This window comes from Puma concolor, chromosome A1 (genome assembly GCF_028749965.1).
Source record: "Puma concolor isolate L17-30 chromosome A1, mPumCon1.1.hap2, whole genome shotgun sequence".
NCBI lineage: Eukaryota > Metazoa > Chordata > Mammalia > Carnivora > Felidae > Puma > Puma concolor.
The window spans coordinates 123,484,335-123,509,244 of NC_141667.1; the positions used below are offsets into that span (position 1 = coordinate 123,484,335).

Below are 24,910 nucleotides of genomic sequence, written 5' to 3' on the forward strand. Positions count from 1 at the left end.
TGCCCCAAGCTGGGTCAACTCAGACATTTAAGTCAGTAACACTCCTGCTGAACTTTGCATCTTGACTATCTAATGTAGAAAACATTTAAAGGATTTTCAACTACCATTTCTAAACATTTGACACAAACCATGGCATATGGGCATATCTGTTTCAGGTCCATCCTGTTACAATTAAGTGTCCGCTTTCTTAACTCAGAGTGAAGTATTCTTTTACCACATTAATCCACAGCTTCTGAACAACCAAGTCCTGGACACATAGACCTATATCCTTGGAAGGGTCCAATGAATAAAGTCACCCAGCAGAAACCTTACAGATCTCCCTGTTAACCTCTATTTCCACACTGACTCACAGCAACACTCTAAGTCTCTGCCTTAGGACTACAGCCTGAAGTAATCAGAGTTCAATGATCTGAAGAGTTGAGAAAGATGTTTCTCACTGGAATTTGTAGACTGAGAAGCAGCAGTAGTACAGCCTTATTCATGCAATTAAATATTCCTGGGAATTTATATTCTCACTGACTCCAGCATATGAGGTCAAAGTGGTGACTTGTTTTTTTTTTAATTTTTTTAATGTTTATTTATTCTTGAGACAGAGTGTGAACAAGGGAGGGGCAGAGAGAGAGAGGGAGACACAGAATCCGAAACAGGCTCCAGGCTCTGAGCTGTCAGCACAGAGCCCGACATGGGGCTCAAACCCACAAACTGTGAGATCATGACCTGTGCTGAAGTCGGACACTTAACCGACTGAGCCACCCAGGCGCCCCATGACTTGTTTTTATAGCTCTTCATGCTTAAGTTATTTTTTAGGTTGTCTCTTTTTTAAAAAAAATTTTTTTGTGGGGCGCCTGGGTGACTCAGTCGGTTAAGAGTCTGATTCTTGATTTCAGCTCAGGTCATGATCTCACAGTTTGTGAGATGGAGCCCCAGGGTTGGGCTCTGCGCTGACAGCACAGAGCCTACTTGGGATTCTCTCTCTCCCCTTCCCCTGTTTGCACTCTCTCTCTCTCTCTGAAATAAATTAATAAACTTATAAAATTAAATAAAATAAGTTTTTTTTTGTATGGAAGTCTCAGGATGAACTACTGGCTGGATCTTCAACTGCAAATATGCAGAAAGCATCTAAGAAGTTTCACAATATTGAAAGCTTATGTACAGAGGCAACTATTTAAAAATGTTGACACATCTCCAGTTCCTTGGCTTTGCATAGATAGGTCAGAGAGTCGGCTCTTATTAGGAGTTTGATATAGAGGAAAAGCACATGTAAAATAAGTAGTTTGTGCTATGATTTTTCCCCAAGAGACTACTTTCTAATCACTGAACTGAAGCCTTTTACTGAATATTTAGAAGGGGTACAAACCATTGTATGGAATGCTTCAGAGACTTAAAGATGAACTAAGAAATTATACTTGTCCTTCTATGGCTTCTCTAAGAGAAATTGTGGAGATATTGATTTCTTTTACATACAAATTATTGAGACTATGGTTCATCTGATAACAATTTCTTCACATTTTTCTGAACCACAACTCTTCCCATTTGGTATCAAGTAAACTCATACTCTAGCAAAGATATTTTCAGGGCACCTGGGTGACTCAGTCAGTTAAGCGTCTGACTCTTGATTTCAGCTCAGGTCATGATCTCACAGTTTGTGGGTTTGAGCCCTGAGCCCGGGCTCTGTACTGACAGCATGGATCATGCTTAGGATATTCTCTCTCTCTCTCTCTCTCTCTCTCTCTCTCTCTCTCTCTCTCTCTCTCTCCACCCACCCCCCGCTTATGTTCTCTGTCTCTTTCTGAAAATACATAAACCTTAAAAATTTTTCAATTACATTTCATAAGCTATCTTTTCCTGTCACATTTTAAGAATCCTAAACAGTGTGTTCTTTTATTGATAGCTTTTCATTAGATATGGTTTCCTAAAAATGAACTCTAAGTGTAACTCTAGAGAGTAGTAAACCTATTTGATCAACATCTCTTTGATCAACAACCCTTCACAGGTGTTTGCTTTAAAATTTTTTGAAGTAGCTTTACTGAGGTATAACTGACATACAAAGAACTACACATATGTGGAGGTGTTTTTTTTTTTTAACCTGGTATATGGCACAAGGAAAAAATATAATTTTCATTAGAACTGTTCATGATCACAGCTATACTCTGTCACATGTAACTAAGAAAACTGTGATAAAGCCCATTTATTTATCATTAGCCTTCTAATTCAGTTTAAAATGATGTATGGGGGGGCGCCTGGGTGGCTCAGTTGGTTAAGCGTCTGACTTCAGCTCAGGTCATGATCTCACAGTCCGTGAGTTCGAGCCCCGCATCGGGCTCTGTGCTGACCGCTCAGAGCCTGGAGCCTGTTTCAGATTCTGTGTCTCCCTCTCTCTCTGACCCTCCCCCGTTCATGCTCTGTCTCTGTCTCAAAAATAAATAAACGTTAAAAAAACAAAGACTGCAGAGATTAAATCTCCAGAAAAAAAATAAAAAAATAAAATGATCTACGGGTTGCATAGTCTCAACAAGATGTACAGTCTCACCAAGAATCCTAGCCTATTTCTGCTTCAAACAGCATAAAATCTCTTCTAGAATGGATGTGGAGGAAGAATATCTGTTGGCAGATTACATTTCCTCTTCAGGTGGTATGAAATAGTGGAGCTGCAACTTTTAAGTTATAGCTGAACACTTTAACTTATTAAACGAATGCAAACCCACCTTCCTTAACACACAGGAAGAAAACAAAGTCTTTCACATAATTTCATTACTGGAACAAGCACAAAAGAAGCATCCAAACCTACTGCCTAGTTTCTCTAAAAAATATCAACAAGTATACTAATTATCAATCCTAAATTATCAACAAATATTCTAAAGCTAAGACTGACATGTTATATTAAATGTGTTATGTTAGCTTAAACTCTCATGTTGCCAAAACCAAATGACTCCAACTTTCAGGTTTTGATGATACTTTTTCCAGTTAAATCATCCTAACAATCCTAATGAAGTAAAAAGTTCCTTTAAAGGAGAAATTTCATAGGACCCTTGGTTAGGTTTCACTATGGTTCAGAAAGAGAAAAATTAACACTCCTACAACTGTCCCATCCAAAACAATGGTTCCTGATCTTTTATGACCCCAAACAGGGGTTTCTCAATCAAGAATGTGCCTAGGGAGATCCTTTGCCCATTCTGCCATGTGAGGTCACAGCCAAAAGCCTGTGATCTAGCCCTCACCTGACCATCCTGGCACCCTTATCTCAGAATTCCAGCCTTCAAAACAGTGAGCAATACATTTCTGTTTATAAGCTATTCATCATCTAATCCCCTTTGGTGAAGGGGATCAATTGGTATAAACCAGTTATAAAGTAAGTCATAGGGATGTAATACACAACAAAGGGAAGTCAGTAATACTATAATAACTTTGTGTAGTGACAGACAGTAACTACACCTATGGTCAATGTAACATACAGCATAGAGAATGGTCAATAATATTGTAATAACTCTGTATAGTGACAATAACTAGACATATCAAGGTGATCATTTCGTAACATATAAAAATGCTGAATCACTGTTATACACCTGAAACTAATACAATATTGTATGTCAATTATAATTCAGTTTTTAAAAAAATTTATAAATGAATGCACCTAAGCACTTAAGCTTTTTAAATTAGCTTTCATAAAAATTCTAGAATAGTTTTACTTCCATTCACATGTCATCCCATTGTACCACCCATAGAAGCACACAAATCATTACTTTTCACAAAATGTCAAGTAAGCTAATATTGAAAGCTTGACTCCTTTTTATATCAACAATGTAAAAATATGGCCACCATTAATTACCTATTATAAACAAGATGGTTTATATGTTATCACTACTCCTCACCACAATCTTTCAAATTATACATTATCCCTATTTTGCTGAAGCTGCTAGAGATCTAAAAAAACTTGTTAAAGGTCACAAATTTAGGAATTACCTCATTGCAAAGCTGCTACTTTTCTATATTATATCTTAGAATACTGACAGCAAGTAATCCCCAGAGCACACACATTTGTCCATTCATTCACTTAACAACTAATTAATGGAGCCTATTTAGCTCAACTGAAAGCATTAGTTAAGATCATTGCTATATGAGATACAGCCTAAAGGTCATGATTGTTCATTGTCCCAACTTGTAATCATTTGTCTCTAAATCAGGTTATGTGAACAGAAGTCAGCATAACTGGACTATAGCAGTTTAGTTTCCCAAATAATTTCTGTTGTGTGTTATGTCTTTCATTTTGAATTGACCACCATATGAAAACCAGCCTTGTGATAAACATTTTGATAGCTTTTACAAAACAGGACGTTACACTGCCCTCTAATCCTGATGATATTTAGAAAGTTCTACTCATTAAGTTTCACCTGGAACTTAAAATACAAAATTTACATTTTTAGATCAGCTCAAAAACTTCCTTTAAAAAAAATCAGACAGAACCATACTATTTTTCCTTTTTTTGTCTTGGTTGTCACAAAATATAAAGTGACATGTGAATTTCATTACCAGTAACACGTCTCACTTTAGGGTCATTTACCTTTCTTTCTCAAACGATTTCTAACTTCTTCCGTAAGTCCAGATATTAACTACTGTATCTTTGGAAGGAGACAGGCAACAACAACAAAAAATAAGGATGCTAGGATTCCCTACTCCTGTATGGAATTCACTAAAAAATCCAGGCTTTTCACAGATTCCAGCAATGTTTTCCTAAGACTACTATACATTAGTGTTCAATTTAGGTTCAACATTATACTAGAAGCATAAGGCTCTCAAGAAACACTTAGAATCTGAGCACTATCCAAAAATTTTTTCCATGTGTGAAAGTTACAGGAAACTTCTATAAAAGAGATTACTACATAGTCACCACATTACCAAAACACTCAAAACACAATTTGTTAGCTGCGTGTTCCACAAAGTCATCATTAAGATCAGCAGTACGGGTAAACTAAAGAAATACCTCACCTGGAAACACATACAGACATTGCCATCCCAAAATCTCTAATAAGTCTAAAAAATAAACAATCTCTTCAGTTTTTCTTCATGACAACACTTACACTGTTTGCATATTTCTTTTTTATTTTTTTAAGATTTTATTTGTAAGTAATCGCTATACTCAACATGGGGCTCAAACTCACAACCTCAAGATCAAGAGTCACATGATCTACCAACTAAGCCAGCCAGTTGCCCCTGTTTGCATATTTCACTGAGAAAGTTTTAATCATGTAGGAAATACACCTGGTGTATTTTTAAGTTCAAGAATTGTATGAAACCATGTAATGACTTAAGACCTGAGAAAGTACAAATGTATGCATTACTAATGACCAGAATTACTTCACGTTAAAAGAAATTAAATGCACTTCATTAACTCATTAGCAATTTCATATGTAGTTAGAAGCCCCTCTACCCATAAAAGTTTATTAAAAATTTCATTTATGCTTTTTATAAATTACAGTGAATTTCTCTACAAGAATGTGTGTGTAAGTTGGCTCTTCACCAGCAGAGAGCCCAACATAGGGCCTGAACTCAGGACCCTGAGATCAAGACCTGAGCTGATATCAAGAAACCAACACTTAACCCACTGAGCCACCCAGGTGCTCTAAGAATTTGTGTTTTTAACGGATAAACTAGCATCAGCTGTTCAACATAAAAATGTTATGTACGGGGCACCTGGGTGGCTCAGTCAGTTGGCCCCGGACTTTTGCTCAGTTCAAAATCTAGCAGTTTCTGAGTTCCAGGCCCCATCTGGCTTGCTGCTGTCAGCACAGAGCCCACTTCAGATCCTCTGTCCCCCCTTCTCTGCCCCTCCCCTGTTTGCATGCTCTCAAAAATTAACATTTTAAAAAATGTTGCACAGCCAATGGTAAATAAAAGGACCAATTAAAAGCAGGCATATCTTGTTAATTAGAAAAATTACACAGGATACTAACAAAGTACTAGAGTGGTTATAATATTATAATATACAAACACTATCACAAATAAGGCGTGAGAGAAGGCGTGATGGGAGCCCTGAGAGAAGACCTCCAGGTTGGTCACTGGTGTCTGCCACGCGTATACAAATTTTTTACTGTGTGCTTTATCAATGCTGAATATATACTGAATATACATTCATTAATGGATAGTTATATTTAGAAAATGCCAACTACCTAACAGCAGAAGAGGGTCGTTTCTCCCACTGCACTCCCGGCTCAGGCGCGACTGCATCATCAGGCTGTGGGAAGATCACGTGATTCCCGCGAGAGTCCGCGGAGAGGGAAACTTCGCGGAATATGTCTGCGGGAAAGCGCGCACCCTGTCCACGCCCACAAAGCGCGAGGCGGACACGCCCACCAGCCCGCCTCTTGAACCCTGGAGCAGACTCGAGGCGTGCCAGCGCCTCAGACTGAGCGCCAGCCGCACGATAACAATGACGTGGAAGACGCAGGAGGTTGCGGCTACGGCCACCACCAAATACAGCGTGTGGTCTGAAGAGTCAGGGTCAGCTGGAGGCTGGACATTGCCCAGATCAGCCAGAAGTCTAGGATGCTGTCGGCGAAGGCCACGGTGAGCGTGATGGTGGCCGAGAGAGGGGGCTGGCGGTGATCCTGCACCACCACCACCAGGCTCTGCTTGAGCGAATCGCTGTCCAGCAGGGCCCGTGCAGTGAGCACCTCGCCCGTGTGCAGCCCCACCGCAAAGAGCCCTGGCTCGCTAGCCTTGAGCAGACTGTAGAACAGCCAGGTGTTCTGACCAGAGTGGTTGTCCACCGCCACCACCTTGGTCACCAAGGTGCCGGGCTCTGCGGATCGTGGTGCCAGCTCCACGCCTGTGGAAACGTCAGTGGAGAGGGTGGGGTACAGGACTTCTGTCACGTTGTCATTCTGGTCCACCACGAACAGGCTCAGAGACACATTGATGCTGAGTGGAGGATCGCCGCTGTCACGTGCCATCACTTGTAGCTGCATGTCTTGGAACTGCTCATAGCCGAAGGAACGCAGTGCATACAGAACGCCAGTGTTGGAGTTGATGGAAATGTAGGATAGCGGTGGTCCAGGGAGGGTGTTCTTGGCTAGGAAGTAAGTGACCTGGGCGTTCTCTCCATAGTCGGGGTCGTAGGCCATTTTTTTTTTTTTTTTTACCTTGTCATGTATTTCTTTTTTTTCCCAATATATGAAATTTATTGTCAAATTGGTTTCCATACAATACCCAGTGCTCATCCCAAAAGGTGCCCTCCTCAATACCCATCACCCACCCTCTCCTCCCTCCCTCCCCCCATCAACCCTCAGTTTGTTCTCAGTTTTTAAGAGTCTCTTATGCTTTGGCTCTCTTCCACTCTAACCTCTTTTTTTTTTCCCTTCCCCTCCCCCATGGGTTTCTGTTAAGTTTCTCAGGATCCACATAAGAGTGAAACCATATGGTATCTGTCTTTCTCTGTATGGCTTATTTCACTTAGCATTACACTCTCCAGTTCCATCCACGTTGCTACAAAGAGCCATATTTCCTTCTTTCTCATTGCCACGTAGTACTCCATTGTGTATAGAAACCACAATTTCTTTATCCATTTATCAGTTGATGGACATTTAGGCTCTTTCCATAATTTGGCTATTGTTGAGAGTGCTGCTATAAACATTGGGGTACAAGTGCCCCTCTGCATCAATACTCCTGTATCCCTTGGGTAAATTCCTAGCAGTGCTACTGCTGGGTCATAGGGTAGGTCTATTTTTAATTTTTTGAGGAACCTTATGGAGGCTCTTCTAGGGTTGTTCTCTGCAATATAGGTAGATTAGAAAGCGTCGGAGAAGGCGGGCAGGTTGTCTTTGGTGTCTGCTACTTTCAGTGAGATGTGAGTTTCTGTGGACAGGGGAGGACTTCCTCTGTCACTGGCGATCACCGTGATGTATCTAGGAACCTTTTCTCAGTCTAGGAGTGTGTCTGTCACTAATGTATAGTAATTTCCACAAGACTTTTATAATTTAAATGGCACATACTCGGATGAAACAGGTCACTTGTCCACTTTCCCCAGAGTCTTGATCATTTACATTTAAAAGGACAATTAATGTCCCTCTGGGAGAGTTTTCCAGAATGGAGCTGGAGAGAGAGAGAGGTGACAACTATTTCGGGGGCATTATCATTTACATCCAATATTGTGATCAGGACTTTGGCTCCTGCAGAATATCCTGTTTTATCCATTGCTTGCCTTTCCATCTCGTAGAATCTCGATTCCTCATGGTTCAGGTCCCCTATTGTTGAAATTGTCCCTAAATTAGCATCTAGTTTGAAAACCGGGGCCGCATTGTAGTCTACATAACAGAAGGAATGTCACTTCCGCATTGGCTCCTTCGTCAGAGTCAGCGGCCCTTACCAGAAGCAGCTTAGTGCCCACCACCATATTCTCTGGAACGCTCACGCGGTACTCAGACTGAGCAAATATTGGTGCGTTGCCATTCACATCAGCTGCCATTACACGAATTTGCTCAGTGCCTATGCGCACTGGGTCACCCCCCATCGGAGGCTGTGAGAACCAGGTGATGAACAGCCTTCTGCTCCCGGTCCAAGGTGCGCTCCAAAACCAGTTCTGGATACTTGTTACCATCCACTCCGCTTTGCACGTCCAGGCAGAAGTGAGTATTATTACTACTGAGTCCGTAGCTCTGAAGAGAGTTCTTCCCGATATCCGGATCCCAAGCATGGGGAAGCGGGAACTGCAACCCAGTGGCTGCGTTTTCACTCATTTTTATTTCTAATTCACCTTCCCGGAAATAGGGGGCATTATCATTAATGTCTCTCACTTCTATCACTACCTCGTATATTTTTACTTTATCTTCCAACAGAATCTCCAGATTTAATTGACACTTGAAGACCCCTGTCTATCCTGTCTGCAGAGATAAGGCTGCCGCTTCGGGGGTTTAAGGCGAAAAGCTGAGTCCTACCTCCGGAGACTATACGGACTCCGCGCTCCTCTAGCTCCCAGGGCTCCAACCCCAGGTCCTTGACGATGTTGCCCACCCTGAACCTTTCTCCAGCTCCTCAGGAACTGAATAGTGAATTTGGGTTCATCTGGTTTCCCACAGAATCCCCAGGAGAACTCCCAGCAAGACAAGCCCTTTGCAGTCGCCTAGGAATCATTGTCACTTTCCTCCAAGATTATTTTCACTTCTTCCCTTGACTACCGAAGTAAGGTCCAGCTTTTCCAGTCTTCAGAATGCAACAGTTTCTTCACAATCCTGAGATGGTTAGCTTCTATCTGTGTTTTGCGCTTCACGCCCCTCCCGGGCAAGCAGGAGGCAAGCAGGAACTGTGTTGTTCTTTTCCTGATTAGTGACCAGCGGTGCTCAGAGCCCTAACGAATTACTGCACGATCTTGAGGATTTTTGGTTTTTGTACCTTAAATAGCTCCACCTACTGTTCTTCAAATAGGCATGGAAGTAGGGCCAAGTAAAAAACTACAGTGTTCCTTTTAATAGAAACTTCAGTGAGCTTATTTTTATTTCCGAGCTTATTTTTATTTCTCTAAAATTTTTCATACAGAGTCACTTTCTTGACATTATTTTCTGTAGCTGTAGGTGTATTCTGTCTTTTTCAATGAGCTTTTAAATGAATCTGAAGTTTCTATACAAAGTAATTTCAACCTTATAATTTTAGTGCACCTAATTTGATATCACCACCCCAAAAAGACACCTATTATGTGACATCTCCCTAGGAAATTACTGTTTTCAGATATCCTTTAATAGAATAAACTTTCTCACTTGCTGTGATAGGTGGCATTTTTTTAACAGATTCTCAAAGTTACCTATATAGAACTATTGTTGTTCTATAGGTTGTTAACATCTAATATTTAAAAATCAAAATTTCACAACATGGAAACCTAAAAATAAGAAATGGAATTGTATACATTATCAGAAGCACACTGACAAGAAGTCAACTGAGTAAGACACATCAACATTTTTAGGACAAAATGGAAGCATTTCAACTTGCATTTACGGGAAATGAGGGTAGTACTTCACAACTTACTAATACATTATATTACAAAATAGTGTTTGAGAAAATTAGCAATCCAAAGAATATTACAAACTTACCTTTTTCTGAGTAACAAACCCAATTCCAATTACTGAAAATGGTAATACATTCAAAAGCCCACCAAAATACAAGAAAAATTCTCGCTACTCTGCTTTCATGACTGTAAACATTTAGATTCTGATGAAAAGCATGTTTGGCAGGCATACCACAATGTATCTTTATTTATTTATTTTTTAAATGATCCAGTTTCATTCTTTTTTTTTTTCAACATTTATTTATTTTTGGGACAGAGAGAGACAGAGCATGAACGGGGGAGGGGCAGAGAGAGAGGGAGACACAGAATCGGAAACAGGCTCCAGGCTCTGAGCCATCAGCCCAGAGCCTGACGCGGGGCTCGAACTCCCGGACCGCGAGATCGGCTCGAACTCCCGGACCGCGAGATCGTGACCTGGCTGAAGTCGGACGCTTAACCGACTGTGCCACCCAGGCGCCCCTACAATGTATCTTTAAAACTGGGAGGAAATCTGCAGGTAGTTCTGAGAAAAGATTGAGAAGAAAATTAGCCTATTCAGGGGGATTCAAAAAATCTCTAGCAAACATACCTAAATATTGTCAAATCATTACTCTGTCCTTTAAAAAAAACCAAACAACCTTGTGCATTTTCCTCTCACTTTGTAGCTATAAAGAAGAAGCCTTATATATTCAAGATATCAATATTCTGAGAAAGGTAAACACCCACAGGAAGAAAACATTTATGTTTCAGCTACAAATATTTCTGTGGCAACAACATCATAATACCCACTTCTCACAGTAAAAGAGATTGGGGGGGGGGTAAAGACTATCTCAGGTGAAATTGTCAAAATATTTCAAAATACTTGAGGGCTAATAATGAAGTTACGGGTCCACACAGAAAGGAACAGAAAATATTGAGTGGGCAAACGAAGTGATAGAACATATGATTTAAGATTTTTTTGCCAAAATAGTTTTAAAATTAAAAACCAAATCTACGTATTGAAACTCACATGGGCAGAAGCAGCAGCAGCGTTAGAGCTTAATTTGTTATTCTCCTCAGTGACACTTATTACCAAAGAAGCTTCATTAGAGAGATCTCCTCGGGGACCCATTTCTGACGTCATAGTTAGAAAATTAAGCCGTGTTTTCTGAGAATCGGAGGCAATGTACGTATTGTAGGAATAAGGCAAAGTTTCAGGATTATAGGTGGGAGAAACTCCTGGTCCAATCTTATGACAGAAACCAGGTTGAATGCAGTTCCAGGCAGTTTGGGTGATGGAGCATCGCAGGCGCAGGGCCACCGCCAGAATCACCGCAAGGAGGAAGAGCACCGAGATCAAGGCCAAAGCCACCACCAGGTAAAACTGCAGCTCGGCCTGGGGGTCAGAGGGCTCCGGACGGTCGCTGACATCCGGCAGTACTTCTTGGAGGCTGTCGGCGAAAACCAGGTGCAGCGTGGCGGTGGCAGAGAGGGGCGGCTGTCCCCCGTCCCGCACGGCGACCAGCAGGCGCTGGCGGGCCGCGTCCCTGTCGCCCAAAGCACGCGCAGTGCGCACCTCGCCCGTGCGCAGCCCCAGGCTGAAGAGTCCGGGCTCGCTGGCCTGCAGCACGTGGTACGACAGCCACGCATTGTGTCCCGAGTCGGCGTCCACCGCCACCACCTTGGTGACCAGGTAGCCGGGCTGCGCGGCGCGCGGCACCGTGTCGAAGAGCGCCGAGCCGTCGGGCCCCAGCGCCGGGTACAGCACCCTAGGCGCGTTGTCGCTGCGGTCGCCCACCAACACGCGCAGGCTCACGTTGGCGCTGAGCGCGGGCGAGCCCTGGTCGCGGGCCTGCACCGTCAGCTCGAAGGCGCGCAGCTGCTCGTGGTCGAAGGCGCGCTGCGCGAACACCACGCCGCTCTGCGCGCTCACGGACACGTAGGACGCCAGCGCCCGTGGCTCCAGGTCGCTGGCCACGATGGAGTAGGAGACGTGGCCGTTGGGTCCCAGGTCGGGGTCGGAGGCGCTGACTTGGGCGATGGAGGCTCCTGGAGGGTTGTTCTCGGCAATGTGGACCATATAGAACGCCTGTTCGAAAATGGGCGCATTGTCGTTGACATCTGCGATGTGCACAGTGATGCTTGAGCTAGAGGAAAGAGGCGGCTTTCCCCTGTCAGTAGCTGTGATGGTGACGTTGTACACAGGGGTCTTCTCCCGGTCCAGGGCCCCATCTGTTACAAGTTTGTAGTAATTATTGGCAGAAGATTCAATTCTAAAAGGAACTTTTTCTTTTATGAGGCATGTGACCTCTCCATTTTCTCCCGAATCTTTGTCATGTGTTTTGAACAGAGCAATCACCATCCCCTGTTCTGTGTCCTCAGTTATGGAACTTGACACCGAAGTGAAAATGACCTCTGGGGCATTGTCATTCTCATCTAAAATTTCTATTATAATTTTACATTCAGTGGCCATGCCTCCACCATCCTTGGCTTCTACACTCATGGTATAACTACTACTGTTTTCAAAGTCTATAGGACCTTTGGATTTAATTTCTCCACTTTGATGGTCAAGCATAAACATATTTCCAATATCTCTTACTGTTTTGAAGGAGTAGGTGATCTCTGCATTGATGCCCTCATCCTGGTCGATGGCTGTCACCTTTAGCAGAGAGGTGCCTGAGGGCAAGTTCTCTGGAAGGTTAACTTTGTACACATCCTGACTGAACACTGGGGGGTTATCATTGGCATCGGTGACCTCAATCTTGATTTGAACGGTGCCACTTCGGACTGGGTCACCTCCATCCACTGCGGTCAGGACCAGAAGATGGGAGCTCTGATGTTCCCGGTCCAGCGGCTTCTCCAATATTAATTCTGGGGCATTCTTGCCTTCGGTCTTATCCTTCACCATCAGAGAGAAATACTCATTATAGCTGAGTTGGTAATTCTGGAGAGAGTTAGGTCCTACATCTGCATCTATAGCAGATTCCAAACCAAATCGAGTTCCAAGAATTGCAAGTTCATTGATTTTTAAAACAATGCTATTTTGGGGGAAATAAGGTGGATTGTCATTTATATCTTCTATCCTCACAGATATGTGAAAAACATTTAGAGGATTATCTGCCACAATCTCTAAGGGCAGGACACACAGAGGGTTTGGGGGACAGAGCAACTCCCTATCTATTCTGTCACTCACAAGTATGTTGCCATTCTCTGTGTTCAAGGTAAAGTATTGTTTCTCTGCACTAACTCTGAAGTTGCGGGTCAATAAATCCTGTACATGCAGCCCCAGGTCTTCAGCAAGGTTTCCTACCACTGAGCCCCTGGCCATTTCTTCTGGAATAGAGTAGCGGATCTGCTCAGAGAGCCCCCCACAGAACAAAGGCAGCAGGAAGGGAAAGAGTACTTGCCGCTGCCGGGTATAGCTCCTCTGCTTCACCCTAGTTCCCATCCTTTTCTGCGCTGCCACAGCCTCTGATGTTAAGAGAAGATGCTTTACAAATTGTGTTTAAAATAGTTACTGCCAATACGTAGAAAACTCAATGTCTTCAGTTTCAAGGCATCCCAATCTGTATTCCAAAATCATTTGCTGAGCAGAGAGTCTATGTGTGGGCTTCATCTCCTTTCAGACTTGCTTCCGTGATTGCGCAGAAAATCACTTAGGTAGATCGTGGACTCCTGCTCTTGCAGCGCATTGGCCAACAGCGGCACTCAGAGTCTACTTAGAAAATTGCAGTCCAAAACCTTGCAAACAATGGGATTTGCTATTCCGTCAGATTTGTTGGACTCAGGTATATAGAACAAGGCAATATATGAGTTTTGGATGTGTCTCTTTTCCAGTGTTTACTACCAAAGAAGATTCATTAGAGATTTGATTCTATAGAAGAGCCATTAACCGAGTATGAGAAAAGTTTATCTTCTTCTAATCAGAGGCAATGCACATACTGGAAGAACAAAGCCAAGTCTTCTCTCCAGATTTAGAACATAGACCACATGGTAAAACAGCCTCACCAAGTGATATGGGGAAATTTTTGCAGCCATGAGCTAACCCCCAGTATTATTTTCAATCTGATGTGCAGATAATTTTCCTCCTAATTTTTCCAGAGGAAACTGGAGGAGAGCTCAAATCTATATAGGACATACTCAGGAGGAGGTTGACCAAAGATATATAGTTTTCCTTGCTCCTTATAAAAGAAATTTTTTAAAAGGATTATCAAGTGTTTTACACTTTCACCATAACAATATAAAAGTATACCCTAGTAGGTACCATAGGAATTTAATGATATGCAAAACGTGAGAGTGTTTTATTTTTATCCTTCTATTTAACTGGACCACATGTTGTACCTTAATAGAAGTTTATCACTACCTCTGAATCAAAATAACCATCTTCTTAATCTCAAGTTTCAAAGGTAACCTTTCCTTTTGTTCTCCAAGATTTTGGTTGCCAGCTCCTAACTGTTCAGACTATGTTTTATATATATATATATATATGTATATATATATATATATATATATATATATATATATATATATATGGAACAACCTCCCTCTCCCACAAAATAACTCATGTCCTTTTATTCGTCTGCTTTCAATTCAAGTAAAATGCCTCAAGTCTGTTTTCTTTTTTAACTTTATTTATTTTTGAGAGAGAGAGAAAGAGCACCCACATGTGAGTGGGGGAGGGTCAGAGAGCGAGAAGGAGAGAGAGAGAATCTCAAGAAGTCTCCATGCTGACGTGGGGTTCGATCCTATGGACCATGAGATCATGACCCGAGCTGAAACCAAGAGTGAGATGCTCCAATTGGGCCACCCAGGGCACTCCAAATCTGTTTTCTCAGTTTGGAATTCCACAGGCATAAATTTTATCCCTACATGCTTGAAACACTCTAAAATTTTTCTTGACATCAAGAATGTCAAGCATCTGTTGCAGGATATCCCTTTCCTACAGTTGAAATTCTTTTTGCCAAAATATTAGAAACTCAATTATAGCTAAATACATTAAGGTCAATTCCTAAATGAGAAAAGAAAACTTGAAAGGGAACATGAATATGTTAATAACCTGGGCCAAACATCTATAAGTGGTATGAGAGTGCTGAGCTGAATTGAGTATGGAGATGATTCCTGTGTTCAAATATCTTCAGTAAGTCTCCTTTCCTCACTTGACTTTCCTATGCAGTGTTTCAGAAAACACATGTCATTAGGTAACTACCAGGGTTTCAATAACAAGTTGGTTCTGAATATAAGGATTGAATATACTTATATATATTACAAAATGAGTTTTCAAAGGAAATAAAAAAGGAATCCATGACTCATAGGCATATTGAAAACACACAACAACAAAAAGGAAACACCAAATAGGAATACCAGATAAATCAGTCTCATAAAGTCCAAATATTCACAAACTAGTTCACATTAGTATATCTGAAAAATGTAAGCATGTTTAGCCAATTTGAAAATAACTTTTTGAGAAGCACTGGATCAAAATTATTTCTGCAGGTGAATTTACTACATTAAGAAATCTTAAACACACACACACACACACACACACACACTAAAGTACAAGTAAAAGAATAAAAGAAAATAATACCAGTTCAACAATTCAACTATTTCTTCAGAACAATCAAATGACTTCATGGTAGAAACAGAAAATATGTGTAGAACTTAAGAAAAAAGGTGTACTCTACATTTCCTCTCCCAAAAGAATCTAGTAGTAAAAAGGCAATCAGCATATCTGTTTTGGTAATATAAATAAATTACACAAAGTTGAAATAATCAACATAATTGAAACATATTACCACTCATCAAAACTCAAAATAGAATTTTCATGCTCAGAGCCAAGCTTACATGTGTGAACATTTACATGTAAATGTTGTATATATGTGTATATAGATAAGGAAAAGAGCTACAGAGTGTATGCCATTGAATCAACATGATCAAATTTGAACATTAGAAATAAAGCAAATAGTGATAGAATTTAATTATAAATAAATGGAGGCAATGTGAAATTGTAATAGGCAAACAAAAAACTTGTGAATCATTAATTTGAATCCTAACCAGTTCATTGATAGCCACAAACACTGATGATAGAAAAATATTACTAAAATTTAACTTATTATAAAGCAAGCCATGGTAGCTGAACTAGACCTTTAGAATCAAAAGAAAATATGCCAGAGGAGTGGAAAAACCTTTTCTGAAAAATGATGGTAATTTGTTGAAAGATAAAATAGAGGAACTCATATGTATTGCTCTAAACATGTATGAACTGAATATATCCCCCCACCAGAAATATGTTTTTAAGCCACTTAAAAGACTTGCACAGAGATAGCAACAACTGGGAGGTAGGTAATAAATCTCACCTGATCATTCTTGGAGTCAAATTTGCCTAAACCAGCAGCTGAATCTTCAGCTATCAAGAGTGGCTCGCTTTTCTCACAGCTGTCATGACTAATAAGCATGTCCGCATAGTTGGGCTGAGGGAAGATCACGTGACTCCTCCGAGAGTCCGCCGTGAGGGAGACCTCTTGGGAATAGGTCTGCAGGAAAGCTTGCACCCCGTCCACGCCCACAAAGTGCGAGGTAGGCATGCCAACCAAACTGCCTCCTGAAGCCTGGAGCAGACGTGTCGCGTGCCAGTGCCTCAGTCTGAGCGCCAGCAGCACAATCACAAACGCGAGGAAGACGCAGGAGACAACTGCCACCGCCACCACTAGGTAGAGTGTGAGGCCAGAATCGTGGGGATTGGCAGAAGACTCGAAGCTGCTTAGGTCAGCCAGGACATCTGGGATACTGTCAGCCACGGCCACGGTGAGCGTGACGGTGGCCGAGAGAGGGGGCTGGCCATGGTCCTGCACCACCACCACCAGGCTCTGCTTGAGCGCATCTCTGTCCAGCAGGGCCCGTGCTGTGCGCACCTCGCCCGTGTGCAGCCCCACTGCGAAGAGCCCTGGCTCGCTGGCCTTGAGCAGGCGGTAGGACAGCCAGGCATTCTGGCCAGAGTCTCTGTCCACCGCCACTACCTTAGTCACCAGGTAGCCAGGCTCAGCTGACCTGGGTGCCAGCTCCACACCAGTGGAACCATCGGTTGGGAGGGTGGGGTGCAGGATCTCTGGCACATTGTCATTCTGGTCCAGCACGAATATGCTCACAGAAACATTGCTGCTGAGTGGCGGGTTCCCACCGTCCAGTGCTGTCACCCACACTTGCAGGTCACGGAACTGTTCATAGTCAAAAGAGCGCAGTGCATATAGGGTGCCGGTGTCTGAGTTGATGGAGACATAGGAGGATAAAGGTGCTCCCTGCAGGGTATCCTCCACTAGGGAATAAGTGACCCGGGAGTTCTCATTGCTGTCCAGGTCAAGTGCCATCACTGAGAAGAAGGAAGCTCCTCTGGGGTTGTTTTCAGGAATGTAGACGGAGTAAGAGGAATCAGCAAAAGTGGGTGGGTTATCATTGTCATCTGCTACATTCAGTGAAATGTGAGTTTCTGTAGACAAGGGTGGATGTCCCTGATCTGTGGCTATCAAGGTTATATTATAGCTGTGGACCTGCTCCCTGTCCAGCACTCTGTTTGTTATCAATTTGTAATAATTTCCATAAGTCTTTTCTAATTTAAAAGGCAGACTGTTAGGAACGAAACATGAGACTTGACCATTTTCTCCAGAGTCTTGATCTTGCACATTTAGAAGAGCAATAACTGTACCTGGAGGAGAGTTTTCCAGCACTGAATTAGTAGAAGATGTGATAGTTATTTCTGGAGCATTATCATTCACATCCACAACTGTGATCAATATCTTAGCAGTGGTCGAGAGACCTCCTCCATCTTGGCCTTGAATTTCCATCTCATAAAATCTAGATTTCTCAAAATCCAGAGACCCTCGTATTAAAACTTCTCCAGTGTGAGAATCCAACTGGAATATTTCAGAAGCTTTGCTTTCCATATTCCGGAATGAAAACACCACTTCCCCATTGATTCCCTCATCTGGATCAGTTGCATTTACCATGAGAACCCGAGTTCCAGAGCTGAGGTTTTCAGGAATACTCACTTGATATACAGACTGTGTAAACTTTGGTATATGGTCATTTACATCGAGGACCACTACACGAATGGCAACAGCACCCTGTTGGATGGGATCTCCTCCATCGAAAGCTGTGAGGAGGAGATGGTGAGCAGCCTCCTTTTCCCGGTCCAAACTCCCCTCCAGCACTAGTTCAGGATTCTTGGCCCCATCCATCCCGCCTCGCATTTGCAAGGAAAAGTAACTGTTAGGATTGAGCTGGTAGCGCTGGAGAGAGTTCATTCCTACATCTGGATCCCTAGCGTTAGGAAGGGGAAATCTCGATCCTGGAGTTGCGTGCTCACTGACTTTTATCTCTATTTCTGCCTCCTGGAAGCTGGGGGCGTTATCATTAACATCCATTATTTCCACCTCCACTCCGTAAATCTTCAGGGTATCTTCCACAAGTATCTCTATATTAAAAAAACAGGAGGACAGTGTCTCACAGAGCTCCTCCCGGTCTAACCTACCTGCAGTGATCAAGCTGCCACTTCGCGGATCCAGAGCGAAAAGCTGCATCCTGCCTCTGGAGATGATGCGGACTCGGCGTTCCGCCAGCTCCCAGGGTTCCAGCCCCAGGTCCTTGGAAATATTGCCCACGAAGAAGCCTTTATCTGTCTCTTCGGGCACCGAGTATTGGATGTGCCCTGCCCCAGACTCCTGTAGCGTCCTCAGGAAAATGTATAGTAGGATCAGCCCGCTGCGGTCCAGAAACAGTAGCCGATTCCCCATGGCAGTAAGCTGAGCTTATATTCCCTGGTTTCTTGGGCTGTTTTGTTCTGAATCAGCTTATATATCTACCAAGTTCAAGGATGACTGCATCCAGAATATATTAGAGAGAGAACTACTTTAAGTTTCCAGCATCAGGATCTGTGAGTATCCATGTTACTCTGCTTTGTGTTGTAGAGATGGGGGAGGGAGGGAAGGCAGCTTGCAGCTTCCCATTCCCTGATTGGTGAAGAGCGGCGCCTAGAGCCAAATCTTATTATTGCAACGAGTAAGAAAAGCCCAACTTAATGTGTCTGTTCCAGAAGTTATTACACACCTCTTCAAGAATTACACATATTTGTAAAACTGAAAACTGCACAAAACAAAGGGTTGTATAATGTGATGTTGAAGGTTTACCAAGAGCATTTAATAAAAGGAATAATTATTAAAAGGGATTGTTTAATTTTAAAAAATGTTTTCAAATACTGTAGGAACTGAACAACTGCAAGTTAGACTTGCTTTCTATTGATTTTTACCAACTGAAGGGAACAGTATTTATGGATGTGGAACTAGCTCGGTTCCAAAAAAATCATCAGAGCGCATGACTAAAATTCTTACCAATATTTCTTTATTGAGTAAAAGATGAAACATTTGAGAAAATTTGGATGACATTAGGCTGTCATTTTAAAAATTACCATGATATAAAAAAATAGAATTGTGTTCCATATCCTTAAATAAGAAGTATTCTCTTTCATGAAAAATTTGCTTGAGATTTCTATATATTCTACCTTAAATTGCATAGTAGAATGACTGCAGCACCGTAAACTTTAGTCTAAACAGTGATACCAATAGGTTTGACCTAGATTTATTTTAGGAATTTTATCAAGAGATTGAATCTAGAATCATTACTTGTATTTATTTATTTTTAAAAAATTTTTAATGTTTATTCATTTTTGAGAGACAGAGACAGAGCACAAGCAGGTGCAGGGCATAGACAGGGAAACACAGAATCAGAAGCAGGCTGTCTGAGCTGTCAGCACAGAGCCCAATGCAGGGCTTTATTCCAACTCACGAACTGTGAGATCATGACCTGAGCCGAAGTCAGATGCTTAACTGACTGAGCCACCCAGGCACCCCTATTAATTTATTTTTAGGTAAGCTCTACACCCAAAGTGGGGTTTGAAATCACAACTCTGAGATCAAGAGTCACATGCTCTACCAACTGAGCCAGCCAGGCACCCCTTAATCTAGAATCTTTAAACAACAATGCTCCATTGGAATACATTGGCATTAGAATATAAAAAGCATTATTTTAAATACTTACCTGTTTTAAAGTTTTCTTATCTGCTTCAACACTAGGAGTTAAAATGCTAGTCATTAGTCCCGAAGGGCTATCTTTGTTGAGAATATCTTGTGTGGCTGGAAAATGATCAACAGATGTGAGAAAATTAAATTCCGGATTAGTTTGATCCCCAGGCACACAAAAATTATAGGCATAGGGTAATGTTCCTTCACTGTAGTTGGCGGTAATCTCGGGTCCAGACTTGGAACACCGAACAGACCCAAAGCAGCTCTCTGGGGCGTGGCTGGAAGAGCTTCGCAGGCGCAGGGCCACCGCCAGAATCACCGCAAGGAGGAAGAGCACCGAGATCAAGGCCAAAGCCACCACCAGGTAAAACTGCAGCTCGGCCTGGGGGTCAGAGGGCTCCGGACGGTCGCTGACATCCGGCAGTACTTCTTGGAGGCTGTCGGCGAAAACCAGGTGCAGCGTGGCGGTGGCAGAGAGGGGCGGCTGTCCCCCGTCCCGCACGGCGACCAGCAGGCGCTGGCGGGCCGCGTCCCTGTCGCCCAAAGCACGCGCAGTGCGCACCTCGCCCGTGCGCAGCCCCAGGCTGAAGAGTCCGGGCTCGCTGGCCTGCAGCACGTGGTACGACAGCCACGCATTGTGTCCCGAGTCGGCGTCCACCGCCACCACCTTGGTGACCAGGTAGCCGGGCTGCGCGGCGCGCGGCACCGTGTCGAAGAGCGCCGAGCCGTCGGGCCCCAGCGCCGGGTACAGCACCCTAGGCGCGTTGTCGTTGCGGTCGCCCACCAACACGCGCAGGCTCACGTTGGCGCTGAGCGCGGGCGAGCCCTGGTCGCGGGCCTGCACCGTCAGCTCGAAGGCGCGCAGCTGCTCGTGGTCGAAGGCGCGCTGCGCGAACACCACGCCGCTCTGCGCGCTCACGGACACGTAGGACGCCAGCGCCCGTGGCTCCAGGTCGCTGGCCACGATGGAGTAGGACACGCGGCCGTTGGGCCCCAGGTCGGGGTCGGAGGCGCTGACTTGGGCGATGGAGGCTCCTGGAGGGTTATTCTCAGCCACGTGGACCACATAGGAGGCCTGGTGGAAAATCGGTGTGTTGTCATTGACATCGGTGATGTGCAAGGTGATGGTAGTGCTGGAGGAGAGGGGCGGAATGCCCCTGTCAGTGGCTGTGATGGTGACGTTGTATTCCGGAGTCTGTTCTCGGTCTAGGGGTCCATCTGTTACCAGCTTGTAGTAATTATTAGATGAAGAATGAATCTTAAATGGAATATCTCTACTTAAGTTACAAATGACTTCTCCGTTTTCCCCAGAATCCTGGTCCTGTGTTTTGAAGAGAACAACAACCATTCCTGGATGGGAATCCTCCAAAATTTGATCAGAGAGAGAAGTAATGATTATTTCAGGGATGTTGTCGTTTTCATCTAGAACTTCTATGATTACTTTACACTGGGTAGAGAGGGATCCTCGGTCCTTCGCTTCTACATCCATGGTATATCTTTCTACTTCTTCGAAATCCAAGGGTTGCTGAGTTATAATGTTTCCTGTGGCAGAATCCAGAGAGAACACATGCTGGGCTTTATTAGCCATACCAAGGAATGAGTAGGTGATCTCCGCGTTGGAGCCTTCGTCTTGGTCAGTGGCACTCACCTGCACCACTGAGGTGCCTGGGGGTACACCTTCACGAAGACTGACCCTATACGTATCTTGGCTGAACACCGGGGGGTTATCATTGGCATCCACCACCAGGATTCGGATCTGAGCTGTGCTGCTTCGTGGTGGATTTCCATTGTCAAATGCTGTCAGCACCAGATGATGAGAGCTTTGTGTTTCCCGGTCCAGGGTCTTCTTCAGTACTAATTCTGGATATTTGCCACCATCGGGATTGTCTTTCACCACCAAGGAGAAGTACTCATTAGGGCTTAACTGGTATTTGCTCAGTGAATTCGTACTAATATCAGGATCTTTTGCAGACTCAAGAATTGTTCCCATCCCTGGAGTGACAGATTCACTGATTTCTAAGTTTATTTCATCTTTATGGAACTGAGGGGCATGGTCATTAATATCCTCAACAACCACAATGATATGAAAGATATTTAAAGGATTTTCCACCACGGCTTCCAACTGCAACTCACATCTTCTTCTCTCTTTGCATATCTGCTCCCGGTCTATTCGGTCCTTCACTAGTAAGTCCCCGCTCTCTGCGTCTACGTTGAAAAGCAGCTTCTCCGTGCTGACTCGCAGCTTCCTAGCTGACACGTCCAGGACACTGAGCCCGAGATCCTTGGCGAGGTTCCCCACCACCGAGCCCTTGGCCAGTTCCTCGGGAATCGAGTAGCGGATCGGCTCGCAGAGCGCGGGGTAGAACAAAGGTAGCAGGAAGGGAAACAGTACCTGCCGCCTGCCGGCCGGGCGCCTCTGAACGCAGCTCCCTCCCATCGCGCGCTCTAGTTCTCGCTGGGTCCCAGTCTTTCTAGCTAGAAAAAGTGCCCGCTACCGCACTGGTAGCATTAGGCCCAGAACATACAGAGCCTCCAGTCTTGGGACTGGGAATCTGTGTGTGCTGGGGAGAGTCGGCGTGGCCAGAAGCCCCTGTGTGTATGGGGTTCCTTCACTCTGTGTTGTTGACTGCGCAGGAACACCCAGGCTAGAGGCTGAAGAATCCCGGGCGACAGCACTTGCCCTGTACTGGCCGACAGCGGCGCCCAGAGGCTTTGTGTGGAACCGCAATCTAGTTTTTCTCTTTCAGGAAATCTTGTTAAAATGTAAGATGATAACAGCTAATATCCTAAATCTTATTTCTCAATGTTTTCATTCTCATCATGAAACGTGTTTCATATGGTAAAAATTATAATATGTTGTATATGTTAAAAATTTACATAGACTTTGAATAAGTAAAGTACTTCTTTCAAAATTCAAAAAAGCACAAAAGAATATAGAGTGTAAAGTAGCTCTTCCATCCCATGGCCCATTGCTATTCAGTTCTTGCATCCAGAGGTAATCACTGTTGTTCCTTTTAAAAGTAATTATCCACAAAGGTAAGTACTGAAAATAAGCAAAAATCTTTTTGTCTTCAATCGTAGCTTACATTTGGCTAGAAAGCATTAGTCCATCTCCCATATTTAGAAATTAGAAGGCTGTCATTCCCATAGTCATTACATTCATCTAGGGTGTTCTGTGCTGTTTTCAAATAATAATTAACATGATTTGGTCACAACAATTACCACGCCGAAAGAGTAGTTTTTTAAAAACCCTGTATTTTTCAGAACAGAATTATTTAGATATAGATGCGTAATAATTTTGACTCCCAAAGATAGATTTAAAATGACTTTCAATGATTTAAGCTAATAACTATGACCCTAAAGGATGTGCTCTCTTTCCATAGACCTATTGTTGAACAAATGTTGGATGACAATGAGAAAAATCAGTCTCATAAATATTTTGAGACACATTAGGATATTCTTGGACTGAATGCTACCATATTGGTTTGGAAGAATACTAGTAATAAGTTAAAAGTAAGATATCAAACCAAATACATCGCCATCTTCACTAAAGTAAATGGCCACATCAGTAACTCTACTTACTGATTGTTTAGAATACTTCTGTGTACTTCTCTGCTTATATTCAGATCTCCCACAGAAATGACATTTCTTTCTTGACCTAGTTTATTTTGATTCTTAACGTCAGAATTTTCATAAATCCAGGTGGATCTTCTTTCTTCTATGTTACAAAGCCACTGAAATACCCTTGGAACTCATCTTTTGCTTCTGTTCTTAGGCACATGTACAAATGTTTTTTCTTATTTGGAGAATTTAACAAAAAATGCTGGCAGCATAACCCAAAATTTGCTTACTTTAACCTTCTATACGTTCTTTAGCATCCCTAGTGAGCAAGGAAAGTCAAATTAAAATGCTGTCTTCCACATAACAGTATGAAATTAGAATCACAAGCAAAAAGGATGCTACACTGTTACAGGGTGCCTAGGTAGCTCAGTCCGTTAAGCATCTGACTTTTGATTTTGGCTCAGATCATGATCTTTCAGTTCGTGGGCCTGAGCCCCATGTGTTCTGTGTTGGGCTCTGCACTGACAGCATGGAGCCTGCTTGGGATTCTCTCTCCCTCTCTCTCTGCCCCTCCAATGCATGCGCTTTCTCTCAAAATAAACTTTAAAAAAAGGATGCTAATGTATTGTTACCAATTATGATTACACTTGGAAAATTTTAAGCACACATTGTTAACAATTGTTAGTAGAATATTAATGAAAAACTTAAATCCTTCTAGGAAGTATATTCAACTGTAATTGTCACCGTAAGGTATATTTTGAAAAATAAAACCACAAAGGTGTATTGCTTTTCTCGTTGGGAAAAACAACACTGAGGAACCTGTTCACTGTTTCCAGTGAAGTTAATGGATTTGTCTCTGATATTCACCTATTTTACCAGACCTGCCTTCAAAACAAGAGCTAAGGTTGCCTAAGAGGCTAAGATTTTAGCATGTGGCCAAGAGAAGTGTACATAAATTGACAGACACTTATGGAGGTACTCTCAGGAACTGTCAGTACTGTACTCAACAAAACTATAAAGTAGAATGCTCTGCAAAATCGTAACAGCCTTGTGACCATAGGCCTTCATTGGAATTACGTGAATATTTACCAGAAAATAAAAACATATCAGTCTTAATAACCATCAAATTCTACTCTTCAATGTTTTAGCAAGAAACAAATATCATTGAAATGGAGGGAACAGTGAAAAAAATAAAGACCAAAATTTTCTATCATTATGCCAAACCTAAAAGTAAAACCAATTATAATTCTTAAAAGAAAAAGAGTAAAACCAGAAC

The 24,910-nt window shown here is 42.8% G+C and overlaps 1 protein-coding gene and 2 pseudogenes across 18 annotated transcripts in view; all 3 read right to left on the bottom strand.

Annotated features, from left to right (window-relative positions):
• The window catches only part of LOC112861239 (protocadherin gamma-C4), a 173,713-nt gene that overhangs the window by 57,423 nt on the left and 91,380 nt on the right, over positions 1-24,910 (bottom strand). Inside the window, exon 1 of one of the 18 annotated variants that reach the window (XM_086701919.1) lies at positions 20,090-24,861. The exons of 15 other annotated variants lie outside the window; for them this stretch is intronic. In XM_086701919.1, the coding sequence (XP_086558045.1) occupies positions 20,090-22,510 (2,421 nt within the window). In that variant the 5' untranslated portion in view covers positions 22,511-24,861. Of the gene's footprint in view, positions 1-11,036; positions 14,434-16,359; positions 19,722-20,089; positions 24,862-24,910 lie in introns of those variants that run through there. 2 more of the 18 variants (XM_086701871.1, XM_086701957.1) reach the window with 2 other exon arrangements.
• LOC112860614 (protocadherin gamma-A4 pseudogene) lies at positions 6,166-7,254 on the bottom strand (annotated as a pseudogene).
• LOC147584408 (protocadherin gamma-A12 pseudogene) lies at positions 7,273-9,044 on the bottom strand (annotated as a pseudogene).